At 56.9% G+C, this 20465-nt stretch overlaps 1 protein-coding gene across 1 annotated transcript; it reads left to right on the top strand.

Moving 5' to 3' along the window:
* Positions 1-3528: 3528 nt before the first annotated feature.
* Positions 3529-20128, top strand: IFT27 (intraflagellar transport 27; the record flags this gene model as incomplete). Its single annotated transcript, XM_080706350.1, has 7 exons — positions 3529-3562; positions 10705-10784; positions 11132-11191; positions 12222-12281; positions 14174-14291; positions 15304-15413; positions 20030-20128. 7 exons carry the CDS (start codon positions 3529-3531, stop codon positions 20126-20128), a joined length of 561 nt encoding a protein of 186 aa, XP_080562476.1.
* Between the last annotated feature and the right edge of the window lie 337 nt (positions 20129-20465).

The following is a 20465-nucleotide window of genomic DNA, read 5'->3' on the forward strand; positions in this document are numbered from 1 at the left end:
AGACCCTGCCCCTGATGGGTGGCAGAGTCGCAGCTCCCTGAAGCTGCTTTGGGAGGGTGGGTCACTCAAGGGACCCTGTAAGGAGTAATGACATCACACAGAGAGAACACTGACCTGGGTATCTGAGACCAACTAGCCTGTTGTCACCTAAGAAAAGCAAGTAAGGGTGATGGGTGAAGGAGAGGGGGGTCCGTACTCAATGCAGGAATGAGTCTCCAGGAAAGAAAACTCCAGTCTGTATCGTGTCGCTCACATTCAGGACGTAACCCATCACAGCCATTGTGTGTGTGTGTGTGTGTGTGTGTATGTGTGTGTGTGTGTGTGTGCATCCCTTACACAAGGCTGGTAGCCACCCTAAGACACAGAGCTGCCAAGAGAAGGAAAAATGCCGTGTCTCTCTGAAAGGCCCCTTAGTGCAGGCATCTTGGGGCCGGGCTGCTCTTCCCCATCGGGCTCAGCAGTGTCGAGGCCCCAGGCCCAGCCCCAGGAGAAGGGCCACATCTGGCCAACGCAAGGCGGCGACGATAAATGGAAGCGTCCAGGTGAGTTCCTGCTGGATCATCGCTGGCAATTGCTTGCTGCGCACCTGTGTCCTGGGCACCTCGGCATTTTCTCTCTTTCATCCTCACATCCTGCCCCCAGGAGCTAGGCTCTCCTGCCAGGCCCATGGTTACAGGCCCGGGGGTGGAGTGACTTGCCCAGTCCCGGAGATGGCAGTCCTGTCTCTGAGCACCTCTTGGCAAAGCAACTGGGCCGCCCAGGAAAGTCAGCTGAGGTTTGACGGGTCTCCCTGCATGACCAGCAACGTCTTCATCTATACTTTCATGGGCCGGGAGGAAAGGGACGCATTCTCCTCCAGGCCAGGGAGGAGAAGGCCAACGGGAAAGACCGTCCAGATCCTCGGTGCAGCGGCTTCCTTCAGTGGAGCTTACTGACTTCCATTCCCTTCTGAGGCCTCACTTTACCTACATATTTTACATTTGAAAACATTTATTGTAACGGGGTGGTGGCTCACACTTGTAATCCCCGTGCTGTGGAGGCAGAGACAGGAGGACTGCACAGGGTTGAAGCCAGCCACGCTGGCTTAAGAGACCCTGTTTCCAAATAAAAAGTATAAAAATAGGTCTGGGAGTGTAGCCCGGAGGCAGAAGGGTTTCCAGGAACCCCAGTACCACCAAAAAAAAAAAAAAAATTATTGTAGCTGGACATGGTGGCACATGCTTGTAATCCCAGCACTTGGGAGGCTGAGACACAGGTTCTCTGAGGTTCGAAGCAAGCCTCAGCTACTTAGTGAGGCTCTCAGCAACTTAGTGAGACCATGTTTCCAAATAAAGTATAAAATAGGTCTAGGAGTATAGCCCGGAAGTAGAAAGTCTCTGGGTTCCACCCCCAGTACCACCAAAAAAACAAAACAAAAAAACAATACTAATAAAATAAAACATTTATTGTTAACTGATATATAACAAAAATTATACATGCTGTATGTGCTGTCACCCTGTATGTGGATACATACACTGTGTAATATTTAAATCAAATCAAACAGCCGGGCATGGTGGTACACGCTTGTGCATTTGGGAGACAGAAACCACATGATCCCGGTTCACGGACAGCCTCAGCTATTTAGCGAGGTCCTTTGCAACTCAGTGAGACCCTGTCCCAAAAAATAAAAAGGGCCGGGCGTGGTGGCACACGCTTGTAATCCCAGCATCTGGGAGGCTGAAACCAGAGGATCTTGGTTCCCGGACAGCCTCAGCTATTTAGTGAGGCCCTCTGCAACTTAGTGAGACTCTGTTTCAAAATAAAGAATAAAAAATAGGGCAAGGGGTGTAGCTCAGAGGTCAAATGCCCCTGGGTTCCATCCCCAAACCCGAATAATAATAATAATAATAATAATAATAATAATAATAATAAAAAATAAAAAGGACTAAAAATAGGGTTGGGGGTGTAACTCAGAGGTAGAATGCCCCTGGATTCCATCCCCAGTACTGCAAAAAATAAATAAATCAAATCAAATCAACATTTGTGTGTGGTGGGGGTACTGGGGCTTGAAACCAGAGGCGAAAATTCTATCTTTGGTCTACACCTCCAGATATATATTTGAAATAGGTTCTGTTTCTGAGGGCCTGGGATCCTTCTGTCTCAGCCTCGTTTCTTTTTTGTGAAAACTTTCCAACTCCTTTCTTCCGGCTTTTTGAAATGCGCAGGGCATTGTGGTTATCGAAGTCACCCTACTGCGCAGCAGATTCTGGCTCCTAATCTAACCATAGCTTCTTCGGACTCGGTTGATTTCAACCTTTCCCCATTGACCTCAATCTATTCCGGTCACTTCAGAATTAAAGTGTAACATGCTTTACAAATGAGATTTCTCAGCCGGGCGTGGTGGTGCACACTTGTAATCCCAGTACTCGGGAGGCTGAGACAGGATGATCGCCGGCTCATGGCCAGCCTCAGCAACCTCGGGAGGCCCTCTGCAACTTAGTGAGACCCTGTTTTAAAATAAAAAGTAAAATAGGGCTGGAGGTGCAGCTCAAAGGTAGAATGCCTCTGGTTTTAATCCACAGTGCCTCGGAGGGAGGGAGAGAGGGAAGGAGGGAGGGAGGAAAGAGAGGAGAGAGCGATTTCTTAGAGGTGCTGGGCAAGGGCTGGCCTCGCCAATGCACCTTTTTGCCGCGTTGCGCGGAACCTGGGAATCTAGGAAGCGGCAAACACCACCAAGCCCAACTCTGGCCACTGCGGCTGCGCCCACTGCGCAGGCGCCGCTCCGCCGGCCGCGAGCCGACCTCCCGAGTGGACCCATTTCCAGGTGAAAGATGCAGCGAATCCTCATTCCTCTGCGTTCATTGGAAAGTAGTTCAAGCAGCCTCTGGCCAATCAGAAAGCTTCTTTCATCACTACCTCTGGCTACATAATGGTGGAGCAGCTTTTCTCGAGAAGCTCCGAAGGATGGCCGTGATTGACATCATCTAAAACCATCTGCCAAGCGAGGCGAAGTTGAAGAGCAGATACAACTACGAATTGTCTGGTGCGAGAGAGTTATTAGCCCCGTCCTCTCCTACTATTGGCACTCCGAGATCCTGCGGGGGTGGGAACCTTTATTAACAGCCAATCGTGGGCCAGAAAGGGGGAGGAGGCGGGGCAGTGGGAGATGGTTGCCTGGCGAGCCCGTTGAACGCTGGGTTTGGGACTAGAGAGGCGTGGAGTTATTTTTCCCGTGATCCCGGGACGGGGCTGAAGGGCCGGGCGGGCGTGGAGCTGGGTCTCCCCGCTTGCTTCTTTCCAGACAGCTTCTGGGGCCTTGAGCCCGGCGCATCTGGGGCCCTCCTGCGCCCCCCGCCCTAGCGCCCGACAGCTGCTGCCCCAGCCCGCCCAGGAAGAGGAGGTCCAGGCCGGGTCGAGCCCGGTGCCCACCGCGGCCACAGGCCCCGGGAACCAGCCCTCCCCTCCGCCAGCCCAGGGCGGCAGAGCCCACTCCCCGACGCCCCTAGCCGCTGCTCTGCGCTCCCTGGCCTGTGGTACTGGTTGGTTGCCATGGTGAAGCTGGCCGCCAAATGTATCCTGGCAGGTGAGTCTGAAAACTTGCCCCTCCACAGCCTTCGTCATTCATCGGGAGCTGTTCACATAAATCGTCTTGTCCAGTTTCCCTGCATCTCGCCCCAGGGCCAGCTGCTGCAGTTACTAATAGAGTGCATTCCAGAGCGCACTTGTAGCTTTTGGCATTCCCCGAGACCACTTTGACCGGTTTGAGCCGCACTGGGAAGGAGCAGGCTCCTTTAAAAACCAGGTTGAGTAGACCCTAAGTGTTTCTGCTGAATCGACCTGCACCCCACAGTTAGGCTGCAGCGACTCAGGTAGTCTTTGCTTAGGAATTCTTTTCCCGCCCCCATTCCCCTAATAAGGGGCTGGGAGAGTAATCTGCAGGTGACCTTTTGCAGAGGCACCTGCACCTGTTTGACGTCTGTGTGATGCTCTTTCTCAGAAGATGTAAACATTGAGTCTCCACCCGCAAAGTCAGGAATCCTTTCATTGGCTGACAAGCCAAGCACCCAGGTAAATGTCTGGAGCAAAGGAGGTCTTCAGTAAATTTGAGGACCTCTTTAAATTAAATTAAATTTGAGTGCCTCTGCCTCGCAGAGTGAGTGAAGGTGCACCATTCCTATCCGTAGTCCCTTTCCTTGAACCAGAATGTGCATTTAAGCCTAGCGTGGTACTTGGAGGGTTGAGACAGGAGGAGCGCGGGTTCATGGCCAGCTTCAGTAACTTAGACTCTTCAGCAACTTAGGGAGTCCCTGTTTTAAAATAAAAAAAAATTAAGTAGGGCTGGGGATGTAGCTCAGAAGTAGAATGCCCCTGGGTTCAATCTCCAGTACCACACCAACACAGAGAATGCACATTTAGAAAAGCAGTTGCTTGGATTCCAGACTGGCGGCTACAGAACTCGGACGCACTTCTCGAGTCCTGACTGCACCTCAGGCATCGGTTTTTAATTTAATCCTCTCACCGGAGCACACAGGAGGGGGCTCTGGCTTGTCCGGATCTTCCTGCCCAGAGCCAAGCCCTAGTGAAGTTCCTACACGGCATTGCCACTCCCAGACCCGCCCAACCTCAGAACCCTACGCTTGTGTTACCGTTGAAACTTGTGACCTTGCAGGCTTCCTTGACCAGCTCAGGAAAGACGAGGAGAGAAATTATACCGAGAAAGGAGGGGAAAAAGTCCTTCTTATTCCTCTCCTCCAGACTGAAAATAGATGATAGTATTTTTAATGACTTTTCTAATTTGAAAATAAAAGGGTCACATAGAAAGAAGACCGAGAGCAGTGACTCCGATCATACCATAATTAATGGTTCTCAAGAGAGCCCCTGGTTTCCAGAGCGCCAGGGGAGGCAGTGTTGTGTAACAAAAAATAATTCTGGCTGTTCCTCTTACCGGCTTTGTCATCCTGGACAGAGCGTCTCTTTGGGCTTCAGTCCCCTCATGGATAAGGTGGGGCTGTTTTCATTTTCTAAAGTTAGATTTTTGTTTTTAAAGTGGGCTCCTGTCTCTGAATGTTCTTTCTCTGATTTCTATTTTAACTCAGCCTCCATTGCGGAGCTAACTTCCTGAGCACTCTCTGTGTGCCCACACTACGCTCAGTGCTGGCCTCACTGGCTCCTCGCAGCGCCCTGTGGGTTGGTATTACTGTTGTCCTTATTTACAGATGAGGCCCAGAAAGGGGAGGACGCTTTCTCCGGGTCACACAGCTGGCAGCGGCACGATCCAGGCCCTGGGTCCAGACCCAGGGGATCCGATTCCCAGGCCTTTGCTCTTAGCCGAAGCCTCACTTATCCCCCGCCCCTTTTTTTTTTTTTTTTTTTTTTTTGGTGGTACTGGGGTTCCTGGAAGCCCTCCTACCTCCGGGCTACACTCCCAGACCTATTTTTACATTTTCATTTGGAAACAGGGTCTCCTAAGCCAGCGCGCGCGGCTGGCTTCGAACCTGCGCGATCCTCCTGTCTCTGCCTCCCAAGCGCGGGGATTACAAGCGTGCGCCACCACGCCCGGCCCCCCGCCCCTTTTTTAACCCCAACTCTCTTAGGCGTTGTGGGGTTTTGTTCGGTTTTTATCTGATTGCAGCCACGGCCTGGGCCAGTGGCTCCTCCACTCCAGCGTGGCCCTCGGTCTGCGACCCTCAAGGGCATGTTCTCTCGGAAGGCCCAGCGAGTCCACGCACCTCAGCAGATGCCCAGGTTCCTCATTTCCACACCGCCCCCGCCACACTCACACCCCTTCCTGACTTTCTTGTTCCTTTCACCCCCTTGTGGGCCCATTTTTTCCCCTCACACATAACTAGTCATAAAGGGGCATGATGTTCCACTCAGGTGTGTGTTCACTCAGTGGACATTCATTGAGCACCTACTGTGTGCAAGTCACCAGGAGTGGTGCGGCAGGAACACGAGCAGGACTCCACCTCACACTCCAGGAAGAATCAAGGTTATAATATGGGCTCTATGAGTTATATGTGCGTGACAGTGCCGCAGCCACAAGCTGATTCGCTTGCAGTGCCAGATCCTGGAGAAATGCCTACCTCGGGGCACAGTCACTACTTCTGGTTCAGGGGGAGAGAGAAAAATACACTGGCCTTTTACCTAGAATCTCTTCGCTTTGAAAGACACTTTGGTAGCAATTACTCTGTGCTAGGCACTGGTCATATTAGTTCATTAAGTCCCTAAGGCAGCGCTGTGAAGTCGGTGCTATTGTCTTAGCGACCAAGGCATTAGGGAGGCGAGCAACTGGCCCAACATCACACAGCTGGTGTGTGGCAGAGCTGGAGTGTGCACCCTTGGGCACTGCCTCCCCGTATGCATGAGGTGCAGTCGCGCCTCCCCAGAAGGTCATTCTGACCTCAGATCTCCTGGTCCACAGAGAGCCACGTGGCCCAGACAAAGACCAAGGGAAAGATGACCTCAGAGGCTTTCTGAGCTCTTTGCCTAGAAAGCGGGCAGGAAGGAGTGGCCTTGGGGAATCCCCTGGGACTCAGAGAACGGGAGGGGACGGCCCAGGTGTTGGGAAGAGCTGGGAGGTGGCCTCGGGGTTGACTGGCTAGAGGAGAAATCTCGGGGCAGGGGTATAGCCCAGTGGCGAGCTCTTGCCCAGCGTGCTCAAGGCCCTGGGTCTGATTTCTGTGGCCGGGTTTCATGGGGGCCGATGGAGGCGGTTGCGTCCAGGCCCAGCTGTCAAGGCTGCGCTCGGGTGGGCTGGGGAGGAGGACAGCGAAGGCGAGGTGGGAAGCGTTTCAGCCAGGCCTAGGCAGGAAACAAAACACGCTCCGCAGATCAACAGGGACATTGTAATAATGGGATTGGCACCTGGGTGGGAATAAACTTGAAAAAGCCACAGAGAGGACCCGGCGGCAGGACATGGCGGGGGCTGATGGGCTGTCGGAGCCTGAAGGAGAGCCCCACAGAGCTGGGGTGCAGGCCGTGGCACGGGCACTGCCTGGCCGGTGCAGTGATGCCACCGGGTGCCACAGGTCACTGGTGCCTGTTCCCCACTGCAAGCTCGGCCCGGCCCAAGCCAGCTCCACACCATCCGGACAGGTCTATTTGGAGACCTCTCCTGGCACCGAGTATGATGTGAGCCGGGGTCCAGGCGCAAGTGGGAGCTGTCTGGCTGAGGAGTGCCCGGTGCAACAGGGAGTTCCATGTAGGGTGGTGGTTAACCCCAGAGGACTGGAGAGGCCAGCGGGCCGTGAGGTGGGGGGCGGTTGCGGCCGGGCTGGGAGCCGAGGGGAGGGGAGGTCACGGGAACCTAGCGGCTGAGAGCTGGGGCCACCCGAGACCCTGGGCACCGAGTGGGCGAGGAGAGGTGCCCCGGCAGCTGGGTGGAGCACCTCCTTGCCCTGCCCAGCCCTCGGCCTAGAGTCTATCTCTAGTCCGGCTGGCAGAGCTAGCGGGAAGCTCAGGTACAGCACGGGGTGTCGGGACACCCTGCTTAGAAGCCGAGAGTCGGGGTAGAGAGAGTAACTGAGGCAGAGCAGCGGGAAGCAGAGGGTGGGACAGACCCACAGGAGGGGCCACCTGTGGGAGGCAAAAGAGACGGAGACAGGGGCCGCAGAGGGCACAGGAGCAGAGTGCCAGGGAACAGGCCTGTGTGGGTCCCAGCGGCCGTCAGGACTGGAGGGGCAGGGCTGCTGCAGCCGCCTCGCCCTCCTCGGACCTCAGGGGTGAGTGGAGGAAAGGCCAGGGCTCCTGGCACCTGGAGACACACACCTGTCTGTCCAGTGGAGTCCTCCTGCCCCTGCCCCCCCCCTTTCCTCGCTCCTCCTCTTACTCCTCCTCGCTCCTCCACACTCCTCCTCGCTCTTCACCCGTGCTCCTCCACACTCCTCCTCACTCCTTGCTCCTCCTCGCTCCTCCTCCTGACTCCTCCTGACTCCTCCTCCTCTCTCCTCGCTCCTCCTCCTGACTCCTCTCTCCTCCTCCTGACTCCTCCTTGCTCCTCCTCCTGACTCCTCGCTCCTCCTCCTGACTCCTCCTTGCTCCTCCTCCTCTCTCCCCACTCCTCCTCCTGATTCCTCCTTGCTCCTCCTCCTCTCTCCCCGCTCCTCCTCCTGACTCCTCCTTGCTCCTCCTCCTCTCTCCTCGCTCCTCCTCCTGACTCCTCCTTGCTCCTCCTCCTCTCTCCTCGCTCCTCCTCCTGACTCCTCCTTGCTCCGCCTCCTCTCTCCTCGCTCCTCCTCCTGACTCCTCGCTCCGCCTCCTCTCTCTCCGGTCCTCCTCCTGACTCCTCGCTCCTCCTCCTGACTCCTCCTTGCTCCTCCTCCTCTCTCCTCGCTCCTCCTCCTGACTCCTCCTTGCTCCTCCTCCTCTCTCTCCGCTCCTCCTCCTGACTCCTCGCTCCTCCTCCTGACTCCTCTTTGCTCCTCCTCTCTCCTCGCTCCTCCTCCTGACTCCTCGCTCCGCCTCCTCTCTCTCCGCTCCTCCTCCTCTCTCCTTGCTCCTCCTCCTGACTCCTCCTTGCTCCGCCTCCTCTCTCCTCGCTCCTCCTCCTGACTCCTCGCTCCTCCTCCTGACTCCTCCTTGCTCCTCCTCCTCTCTCCTCGCTCCTCCTCCTGACTCCTCCTTGCTCCGCCTCCTCTCTCCTCGCTCCTCCTCCTGACTCCTCGCTCCTCCTCCTGACTCCTCCTTGCTCCTCCTCCTCTCTCCTCACTCCTCCTCCTGACTCCTCGCTCCGCCTCCTCTCTCTCCGCTCCTCCTCCTGACTCCTCGCTCCTCCTCCTGACTCCTCGCTCCTCCTCCTGACTCCTCGCTCCGCCTCCTCTCTCTCCTCTCCTCCTCCTCTCTCCTTGCTCCTCCTCCTGACTCCTCCTTGCTCCGCCTCCTCTCTCCTCGCTCCTCCTCCTGACTCCTCGCTCCTCCTCCTCCTCCTGGCTCCTCCACGCTGGCTCCCTTCGCAGCTTGCCTGTGTGTTTGCACTTGCCAGCCTGTTGCTGCGCGTGTGTTTACCATCAGCTCTCCCCCCTGTGCTGATCCCGCCTCGGAGCCCACACAGGAGGCTCTCTGTATGCGTTGGTGACTGACTGACAGGGGAGAGATTTATGAAATTAGCCAGAGCCAATCTGTGGGGGAAGAGCCAATTTCCGACAAGTCAGGAGCAGAACTGGCTCCGGAGGGCGTGCAGTCTGGCGGAAGAGGGGAAGCCGCAGCCACGCGCTGTGGGCTGTGCGGGAGCCCTGGCCGGCCAGGCCGCGGTGCCGGGGGTCCTGGAAGTCGGCGGGGATGAGGGCCTGTGGGGGCAGCTTGCGAAGTGGCCAGAAGTGGCCTCCGAGCTCCAGGGGAGGAATGGGCCTGTGGAGAGAGCACCATGTTGGAATCGTAGGCCGGTCCCCTTCCCTGAGCCGCGGTCTCCTCGTGAGGTGCGGCTGCGGATCCCCACCAGGGCGATGGCGTGGACAGGTGCATGAGCGTGAGTGGGTTTGGGAGGGGCGCGCGGCTCGAGTTAGCGCCTCCTAAGAAGCGGTGGCAGGTAGAAAAGCAAGTCGCGAAAAGCTCGCTCAAACCTGGAGGAGTTCAGCGCGGCGAAATGCCACGAGCCGTCAAGTAATTGTCCCACAAGAGAAGATTCTGGGTGGGAAGAGTCAGAACTGAAAATGAACAGAGCGGCGGACTGTCAAGAACCGAGTGTGGAGCAGTGTGGACGGCGGCAGATGGGCGGGAAGGTGCAGAGATTGTTCCAGACACCAAGTGGAGTCGGAGGGATGTGAAGGCAGGGCCGATTAGCTCAGGATCGGAGGGTGAGAAAGCAGAAAACAGCGTGCTGAGGTAGGCTGGGCGGTGGAGTGAGAACTGATGTGAAATGGGCAAGGTGGCAGAGACCGTAAATAAAGATGCCAGCGTCAAAGGAGGGTGAGAGGGGCCGAGGGCAGAAAAACAGGGCGGACGTAGGAATTACAAACGTGCAGGGAGAGCGTCCAGCAGCCCCCACAGCGTGGAAGGAGCTCCAGATCAAATCGCTGCCCCAGGCCCCTGAAAGGCCCAGGTCTCAGAGCAGCCGCACAAGGTGCTGGCGTGGAGGGGGGGGGCGTTTCTGGGGCTGCTGACTCACCGAGAGAGGGTGGAGAGAGGCCCCGGCATGGTGGAAATGGCCTGGAGGAAGGGGTGCCGAGCAGCAGGAATGGGGGAGAGGGGAAGAGGCCCCCGGGCTCACAGGGCAGGGATGGGATATGTCACCGGGAGCAGGCTTCAGGATGGGGACTCAGCACCTGGCTTCGTGTTTCCCATAAATTCAGACGAGTGTTCAGGTGTCTGCCCCCATCTCAGGTGGGTTCAGCCAGGGGAGGCTGCGGTCTGCCCGCCTGCTCCTACATGTCAAGACTGCCATGTCGCCGCTTCCAGCAGGAAAGTGACACGTTTTCCCTGTGGTATGTCTCACGGCACAGTGCCACTCCTGGGTCAGGACTCCAGAGCCCTCCTTAACCTTCGTTGCCTTCTGGGTTGTTCTGGATGAAAGGATCATCAGCCGTGGAGAAATGTGTGCTGGCCTTGTGGACTTTGAAGGGGGGTCTGGTAGGCAGGTGGTCCTGCCTGCGACCTCAGCGGTCCCCGTGAGAGCTGAAGACATCTGCTCAAAAACCTCAGCCAGGTCTGGCTTCTGCAGTGACGCTCTGAAGCAGGAGCTCCCAAGCCCGCTAGAACCGAACTGATCTGCTTCCTCTGCTCTGACCTCAGGGGACTCCACCGTGGGCAAGACCTCGCTGGCACAGATCTTCCGCAGCGATGGGGCCCACTTCCAGAAGAACTACACCCTGGTGAGCTGGGGGTCTAGGCTGGACACAGCTCAGAGGGTGGTCACCATTAACCCTGAGGAGCGACTTTGCAGAGGTCCTGCAGGACACTCCAAGAGGCCACCGATGGCCTCCGTGGAGACAGGTTGCCTCCCACAAGCCAGTGGGCCAGCGCACAGGGCCCAGGAGCAGCAGCTAGCTGGTGGGCGGGGGTGGGGAGGCACCCAGTGGGGCCTCTGACTCCTGTGGCTCGGGGACCTTCTCACCAGGACACACTTAGACCGGGGTACCCCTCTAGGAGCCGGGGCCCCTTGTGCCCTCCAGCATCGCCTCCTCGGGGCCCTCTGATACACTTCCTCTGTGTCCTCCAGACTGCAGGAGTGGATTTGGTGGTGAAGACGGTGCCAGTTCCCGATACCAGCGACAGCGTGGTGAGCGTCGCCCTTGAGCCGCGGGAACTCGGGCTGCTCCGTTGGCAGGCAAGGGTCTCCTCCCCGGGAGAGCATTGGAAACAGGCTCAGGGAGCGCAGGAGGCTTTGAGGGGTCCTAGACATGGGCCTCGCCCAAAGAACTGGTTCTGTGCAAGGTTTTTTATCTAGGCCTCTCTATCTACCTCTGAGCTACACCTCCGGCCCTATTTTTTATTCTTTATTATGAAGCAGGGTCTCATTAAGTTGTGGAGGGCCTCACTAAGTTTTACTGGATTCTTAAAGAGGTCCATGAGCAAACTTTTTAAAAAGTAAGACATTCTAAGCACCCTGAGGGGGTGAGAACGGGTGAGGGGAGGAGCGATCTGCAGGGCTTCCCTGGTGCTGACGTCCCCATAGCAGGGGCCTGCCGGGGTCCAAGCCAGCCAGGGTGGCCTGTCCCAGGGGCCCCAGGGGCACTGAGGAAAGCTGGCAGAGCAGGGCAGGGCAGGGAGGGGCTCCCGCCTGGGCTGGGAGGGCCGGGGCAGGTGGGAAGGGCCGTGGGCTTTCAGTCCTGATCATACCTCTGCCATCCCAGAGGCTGCCCTACTTATGCGCTTCCCCAGGCCTGCTCAGTGACCTCCTTTGAAAAGAATTGTTTTAGGATTTGAAAATCAATTTGGTTAACAAAGTGCAGAACGACCTTTTGGGAAGCAGAGCACTGTCAGCCTGTTTAGCCTGCTGTTCTGCCAGGTGGGAAGTCAGCCTGTTCCTGGTATTTTTGCACTGGCTCAGGGTTAGAAGAGGTGAGACTCGGTGCAGATGGTACTGGGTGGGGTGGGGACCGGGGCACTGCCTCCCGGGGACTCTGAAGTCCCTACTCCCTGTCGCGCTCTTGTGCCTGGGGAAGGATAGAGCATGGATAAGGATGGGTGTGCCTGTGGTGCAGGGATCTCGCCACGAAGCCACGTCCACAGTGCGCTGAGTGATGGGGACATCTGGCCAGCGGTTTCCCCACATGTGCACGTTTCTGGGACATGCTTTCTGATTCCAGGAACTCTTCATTTTTGACTCGGCCGGCAAGGAGCTGTTTTCTGAAATGCTGGATAAATTGGTGAGTATCATGTACTCTTCTTCCTGACCACCTGCCAGAGGGCTTGCCCCTTATGGTGCCCCACAGAAATTTCCCTGCACAGGGCCATCAAGAGAAGCTGCCATGACAGCATTCTTTGGGGGAGTGTCCCCTAGCCTGGGGCTGGTGAGTCTCAGCCTAGGTCCGGAAGGCCAGGTACCACGTGTTCCAGAAGCTGTGCAGCCCCCTTCCAGGACCGCCCCCTTCCAGAGCCACCATGATAGGATACTGTCAGTACTCCCTCTCCGCCTTTCCCCTGCAGGGAGTGACCCAGGGCCCTGGGTCGAGGCTCTGCTGCCTGCCAACCCCCTAGGCTGGTTGTCCATGGGGGTCTGCTCTGGGACAGGTTTCTGCTGCTGCCCAGGGCTCGCCACACCCATCTCCGCCACCTAGCCATTCACCCCAGATCCAGCTTGCCGCATCTTCCCTAGGGACAGGCTCCCTGACCCGCACAGGGCTGGAGTTCCCCAGCGCCCTCTCTGCCTTTCCAAGAACAGAACCTTTTAATGGTAATAGTGCCCCCCCCCATTTCCTGTTGAGTAATAGAAGTGGAACTGGTGATGGTAATTGCACCCGGCTTCATGCATCGATTCGTGGTGTTTACCAAGCACCTACTAAGTGCATGGCCTGGTGCTGGGTGCTGCCATACCTGGCAAAAAGGAAGATGTCCATGGCGGATCGAGGTTACATGTGTCCCCGTTCACACCTCCCTCCGAGTGGCCCTGATTCCGGGCTCACTCCCCCCACTTCAACTTGCTCCCAGGCTTGTCTGGGGTCCCCTCACTGAGACCTGGAGCTAGAGGAAATTTTCTTGAATTAAAACCACACTGAGGCGTCTCCATAGTGGAAGTCATGTGATTCTAGAGAGAGTTCGCTAGTTAGCCTAAAGCAAGGACTGCTGGTCACTGCTTCAAGCTCCTCCCACCTTGGACGCCTCCAGGAGCCAGAGAAGGCTCGCAGATAAGATGGGGAGTGGCCCTCCAGAGCCGCCCTGGCTGGCTCCCAAGGACACCTGCAGGGAAAATGCTTTGCTCCCATGCCTTAGAAGATCATGGACACCCCAGAAATAAACTAGGCTCTAATTGTGCAGGATGGGGGTACCCAGAGATGGTGTACCAGGGCCATCCCACATCCCCCGCAGCAGGACACCCCAGGACTCTGAGTAGCCCCTGAAGAGTGTAGCCTGACTCTTAATGGGGACACAGAGCCCTGCCAGTTGTTGAGGCACGCGTTAGAGCTAATGGCAGCGCCGCAGGAGCATTAGGCAAGGTCCTCTGCGTTTTGAAAAAGCCAGCCCTTCCTTAGGAAGACGCGCACAGACGGCTTCCGAGGGCTGGCTAGTGAAGGAAAGGGCGCTTGCGCCTGGGCAGCGGAAGAGCACCTCAGGCTGCGTGGTCGTGGGCTCTCAATGAGAAGGAGTGGAGGAGGAGTGAGCTAGTGGCCCTGGGGCAGGTTTCTGGGCAGGGGAAGCCTCAGCCCCGCCCCAGCACTGCCCTTTCTAAAGCTTGTTGGCCGGGCAAGTCGGCTCCCCCTCTGAACCTGGGTCCTCAGCCACAGAGTAGGGCTATCCAGACCAGTCTCGCAAGGTTGGGAAGCTTCACAGCAATGCATAGGAAGCCCCGGGCGGCCGAGGCCCAGCCCAGGTGTGAGCTCTCCTCCTCTTCCCCCTCGCCGCCCTGCCTGGCCCCTGGGGTTGACCTCCGTTTTTCCCTGTGGCTGAATCGGTGTCCTGTGGGGTGGCTCTGTCTTCTGGCTCTCGACCTCCTGTGGCTCTCCACGTTCCTGCGCCCTCACGTCCTTACCTGAAGGCTGGGTTTGCCCCCGCCTCGGAGTCGCTCGCACGGCCCTGACATGTGCACACTGTCCCTCTGCAGTGGGAGAGCCCCAACGTCCTGTGTCTCGTCTATGATGTGACCAGCGAGCAGTCCTTCAGCAACTGCAGCAGGTGGCTGGACAAGGTTCGGTCGCAGGCTCCCGGCATCTACCTTCCAGGTAGGAGCCACAGACGGTGTTTCCCGGCGGTGCCTCTGTCCTTCAGCTCAGGGGCACGAGGTCTCTACAGAGGTCACCGTGGGCACAGAGCGGGGCACCGGGGCTCAGACTTGGCCAGCCTTGACTGTGCACCACCCTGCCTTCTAGCAGCCATGTGCCACCCACCTGGCCGAGGTGACGCTCAAGGTCAGAGGGGAAGGTGCTATCATAGGAATCGATATATGAGCCCGCTAACCCCAGGGAAGAAGCCCTCGCGGTCTCCTCTGTGTGGGCACAAGTTCTACTCCAGGCCCCTTGTCACTTCTGAATGCTTTAAATCAGTTTATTTTTCATCCCTATGTGAGATCAACAAATTCTCTTCATTATAGACCAGGGAAAGCGATCTCCAGAGACAGGCTCAGAAATTAGCTGCAGCTGGGCACAGAGCTAAATTACCTCTGAGTCCCTGACTCCGAGCCCAGTCCCAGGATTAGTATTAATGACCATTTTTAAAGTTTGCTCCATGCACTAGGAATTATCACAAATGCTCACATAAATTTGGCCCTCGCTGTCACGATGCTTGCAGTTTTAAAGAGACAAGGCCGGGAAAAGGCCGAGCGTGTTGCAAGAGCAGAGCCCACCTTTTCTCTCAGGTGGGTACAAGAGACCCCGGTCCCCCTGTCGGTGCTCACCACCGTGAGTCAGTTGACTTCCCTGGTGTGGCGGTGACCCTCAAAAACTGCCAGCCGGGTGTGGTGGCATATGTTTGTAATCCCAATACTTGGGAGGCTGAGGCAGGAAGATCACAGGTTTGAGGCCAGCCTCAGGAACTTAGCAAGGCCACCCACAATTCAGTGAGGCCCTGTTTCAAAATAAAAAATAAGATAGGGCTAAGGTGTAGCTCAGAAGTAGAATATGCCTGAGTTCAATCCCAGCACCCCCCCAAAAAAAAATAATGCCAACGCCTTTATCTCCACAGTGACCTCAGCCTCCCACGACTAAATGCCATGTTCTGGTTGCTTCTTTTGAGTAGGTGTGTTAGTGGGAAACAAGACAGACCTGGCTGGCAGACGCACAGTGGATGCTGCGCAGGCCCGGGCGTGGGCGCTGAGCCAAGGCCTGGAATGTTTTGAGACCTCCGTGGTGAGTAGCTCGCCTGCTGTGCTGCTAGGCCTGGGACGGGCCTCCGGGGCAGCGGTGCTCACATGACCTTGAGAGGCTGCCCTGCCATATACAGAGTCTAATTTGGAGCTGATGTTTACATTCTCAGCCCAAGATCTTTATTTGGTATAGCTGGAGTCACTGTGCTGGTGCGTTGCGGTAAAGCAGACCCACCAGCCCACCCTGGGGAAGGCTGCCCTCCACTGGTGAGATCACCAGTAGACTGCGTTCCATTATCTTGGCCCTTGACCTTTGCATGAGCTTCTGGGTCCCACGGGGTCCCTGCGCGTCACTTCGTTAGACCCTCACGGTCAGTCCTGTGAGCCAGGAGTTGGCCCTGAATTCCCAGGCGGGTGTCGAGGTAGCGACTTGCTTGCCCACTGGCCCTTGACCTGCTGGGTCAGGACCAGGATTACTATAGCTTCTCCTTCCCACGGGTGTATTCGTGTCCTCCTTACGACAGCCCCAGGGCGCTCCAGGTCACACAGAGCCCTCCAGTTAAGTGGGCAGGAGCCCTCACCAAGTTGGAGCACCAAGATCGCCACCAGCTTTGTTAATACACACACACCATGATCGGGCCGCCCAGTGCAATCCATCCCCCTTCCTGTGTTTGGGAGTTTTGAAGTCCCAGCCTCCCTGAGGCAGAGGCAGCCGTGTGCCTGGCGGCACCTGTCAGACACCTTGTGTGAGCTTCACCCTGCAAAGCAGGGGTAGCCCCGAAACACCCGCCTCACTGCCAGTGCTGGCCTTCCTCGCGCCAGGCCGGGCACAGCCCAGGGCCGCGCCCAAGGCCTTGCTTTGGGAGCCCTGGACCTGAGTCTCCGGCCCTGCAGGCGTCGGTGGGCTGGTGCCTTCCTGGATGTCGTCTTCTACTCAGGCTGCTTCAGCCAGGGCCTGTCATCACGGACGAGACACCCACCCAGCCGTTGCGTGGATGGGGACTTAACTCCCCAACACACATCCTGCTCCCCCGAGGAAGGGGTCGCAGTAAATGCAGTGTCCCGACCCCCGGGGGCGAGGAGCCGTGGCCCCTGGGCATGTTACTTAAACCTCGGGTTCTCACTGTCAAATGAGCACGTAAAACATGTCCCTCTTGAGAACTGCATGCGAGAATTAAGGTGGTGAACATAAAGCCCCGCCGGAGCCTCGCGCATAGTCAACACTCAGTAAATGTTAGCTTTTTTTAAAGTATAAATGTCCCCCCAAGTAACTTGCTTTTACTGTTATTACTTACCAGATCCTTGTGTATGTAGCTTCTACAGAGATAAATGTCACCCTTGCCTCTGGCCTAATTATCACAAATGCTCAATTAATGAAGTTCAAATTAGAGAGCCTGTGCTGTGTGGGGGTCCCTTGTCTTCCTGCCGCGCACCTTGGCACGAAGCAGGGAGCCGTGCCACCCCAGCACATGGCACCCCCCAGCTCCTCTCCTGCCATCCCCGCTTCTGGAATTGTCCCTCACACCAGCAACCCAGAACTCACACCCGAAGCCCACCACACATCAGCCGCTGCCGGCCACGGGGCCGCGTGCTCGGGCTCCGTTCAGGTGTTGGAGTGGGTGGGTGTCAATTCTGCTGGAAGCGGCTGCAGTGCGGCGCTTGGTATTAACTCTGCAAGCTAACTAGTCCCCCCTGAGTTGGCGCTAACAGAAGCTCCACTGGCAGCTCGGTTAAGAAAGCTGTAATTAAAAAGGAAATATAACCAAATGCTGTTTGAGACGCAGCCAAGTCTTGACGCCAGACCAAACCCGTCTCCTCTCTCCTTCCCAAACGCAGCAGCCGCTGTCTGGCTGACCCAGAAGAGGCCCCTCAGGGCTCCCTGACTCCCTAACACCCCTCGATATTTGCGATTTGGGGGCCAAAGCCAAAACAATTGATTTGAACAGAAGTTAAAATTTTCAAAAACTAAGCAGTGTGCATCACTGTAAGACAATATCAGATGTTAGCAAGCGCAAGCCACAGGGACGGTGCCCTCCCGGGCAGCAAGGAGCAGGGGCTAATACGCCTTGAGAGCCCCTGTGCGCTGGGCATGCTGCACACCCTCACACAAGCTTGACAGAGAGCCTCGTGCGAGGCAGCTGCACAGCTGAGCAACAGGCTCGGGAAGGTGGAGTGGCGTCCCCCGGCCACGCAGCTGAGGAGGAGCAGGACCAGGACCCCGACTGAGGCCTGTCCTGCTGAGAGCGTGGCTGTCTTGGGGACAGACATGTCAACAAGCGTGAGGGCTTCCTAAGGATCCTTTGCTCTCGGCAGACCTCCTCCATCAGTGTCCAAACTGCGGAAGTGAGATTATGATTAGTCATTTGACAAAGGGACCCTGTCACCAGCAACCCTCTCAACGCTTTGGAAAATGGTCCAGTTTCCATCTACTGCAGACCACACCCGGGTCGGCCGAGGCTGGCCAGCATCGAGGTCCCTATTTGTTAGGCTGGGTCTCCCCGGCCAGGCTTTGGAGAACTTTCAGATTTGTTCAGAAGTCCTCGTGCGCTGCACACCGGCCTTGGATTCTTTCCACTCGGTACTTAACTATACTCAAAACACATGGAATATTTTCTTGGTTGACGTCGACATTTCCTGGGATGTGAGGCTGGCACAGCCAGGGGTCTAACTGCGTTCTTCTCTCCTGTCCTGGAGGTGAAGCCCGCGGGGCCTTGGCAGTAGTGAGCTCGGTACAGGGACTCGTGTGGGCCGCCGACTGCCCACCCCGCACTCTCAGCCTCTCCGCCTGCCCCCCTCCTGCACACCCACTTCCCTAGCTCAGGCCTCCCCTTGCTGGAAAGCCCAGGTAAGATGCTCCAGGAATCTGGTTTCCCTTGCACGTTTCTCGCATCGTGGCTGACGGCGGGGAAAGGCCACCTTCTCAATTGGGGATCTGGGTGCAGCTGGGCTGCTCCACCCCCTGGGCCCCCCAGCTACTCTTTTGTAAAATGCAGCCACCCTACGGGCGGCTCTTCACAGGAGACTCCATCTCGTCGGGAGCACTTCACTGCCTCGCACGAAGGCTGCGCTCTTGTCGGCTGCCAAGGATCTCTTCGAAATAGGTTCTTGTACATTCGTAGCTTTAGATGTCTGGAGTACAGCAGCTTCTTTCTTCTGCCAACTTATTCTTTAAAATTAAAAATACACAGGCACACACACACACACACACGCACTCACGCACAGCACCAGGGAGCAGCAGCCGCGGAGTGAAGGTGCGCGGTCGTTTGTGCGCCTGGAAAGCCCACTATTTCCCACTCCTTAGGGCGAGTATTTTTACTTTTCTGATCCCTCTCAGACCATCAAAACATCCTTTCATTGTGAAAATCCTCATCACCTCAGCCATCACTGGCCCCAGCCGGGGTGAGGGCGGGAACTCCAAACTTGGCGGGAAGTTGTGTTTCTGGTACGCTGCCGAGAGGGGCCCGGCAGGAGCTGATGCTGCCTGTGCTGGGGTTCCCAGCCCACCTGGCACCACCGGGGCTGGGCTCTGCGGGTGCTTCAGAGATGCCCCCTGCCCCCCTCGGGGGAGCTGTTCATTCTTGCTGGCAGCCATCTGCCTTCTGGAGAGTCCCTTTAAAAATGCTCCAGGCATGGGCCATCTTCAGGCAGCCCTCGCCCCGCAGAGCATCAGAGCACCCAGCCACCTCTCACCTCGCTCCTTCCTGGGCGCGGTCAGCTGGCTCTCCGGAAACCCTCCCACTGACTGGAGGTCAGGGAGAGGCGCCCCTCCCCCAGGAAACACCATGGCTCCAGCCCTGTTTGTGTGTGTTACTGAGGATTGGACCTAGGGGGATTCTACCTCCATGCTACACCCAGCACTGTTATATTGTTTGAAATAGGGTCTGGCCAAGTGGCTGAGGGCTTCACTGAGTTGCTGAGGCCAGCTTCAAACATGCAGTCCTCCTGTCTCAGCCTCCCAAGTACTGAGATAATAGGCCTGTGCCACCGCACACTCTGACCCCCTTCTTTTTTTGTGTGTGGTACTGGGGGTGGAACCCAGGGGCTTTTCTACCTCCGGGCTACACTCCCAGACCTATTTTATATTCTATTTGGAAACAGGGTCTCACTAAGTTGCCGAGACCCTCACTCAGTAGCTGAGGCTGGCTTTGAACCTGCGCGATCCTCCTGTCTCAGCCTCCCCAGCGTGGGATTACAGGAGTGCGCCACCACGCCCGGCTCATCTGACCCAGTTCTTGAAGATGTTCCCTCCTCCTTGGTCCCTTCAGCCCCGCCCTCGAGGCGAAGTGGACTCCTCATCTGTCTTGCTTTGCCCTTGAGGGCATCTGTAAAAACTAAGCTAGAAAGGCTCTCATCTTAACATCTGTCACGCACACAGCCAGAGTGGCCGAAAGGACAGGCTTCCTAGGTAGACACAGACTCAGCTCTGTGCCCTACCATTCGTGTGGATGTGGCCAGCAGCAAGTTCCCTTAGTCTCCGTGTCTCAGTTCCCTTCTTATGAAGTAGGCATCCTGGAAATAGCTGCCCCCCCAAAAAAAAAACACTGTGTGAAGCCAAAACGAGGCAGAACGTGGGTAGTCCGGGACGGGAGGGACACCTCAGTGCGTGCCGGCTGCCATCAGCTGCAAAAATAACACAGCCCTCTTTAACTGTCTCTGCAGAAGGAGATGGAGAACTTCGAGGCCCCCTTCCACTGCCTGGCCAAGCAGTTCCACCACCTGTACCGGGAGAAGGTGGAGGCATTCCACGCGCTGGTGTGAGGCCGGCAGGGCCGCCCCCTGGCCCCGGCTGCAGCGGAGGGCGCAGAATTGCCTCTGTGCTTCCACTAGACCACGGCAGCTGTAAATAAAATCAGGAAAGAATGTAGACACAGCAGCTCTCTCTGTTCTTGGCTAGGGCGGCCATTCCTTTGCACTTGAGCAGCCACGGTGGGGCTGGGCCCCCTCGGGGTGGGTGGTCATGTTAATGGAGTGTGGGGGGGGCCTGCCCACCTTGCATGGCCAGTGTGAGAGGCTCCCTGAAGGGCCTTTCACCAAGAAACAACCCCACAGCAGGTCTAGAATCAGCCTGCACCCACCTTTGCCCATGGCTTGCTGC

The sequence above is a fragment of the Muscardinus avellanarius genome (genome assembly GCF_963383645.1).
Source record: "Muscardinus avellanarius genome assembly, chromosome: 11".
NCBI lineage: Eukaryota > Metazoa > Chordata > Mammalia > Rodentia > Gliridae > Muscardinus > Muscardinus avellanarius.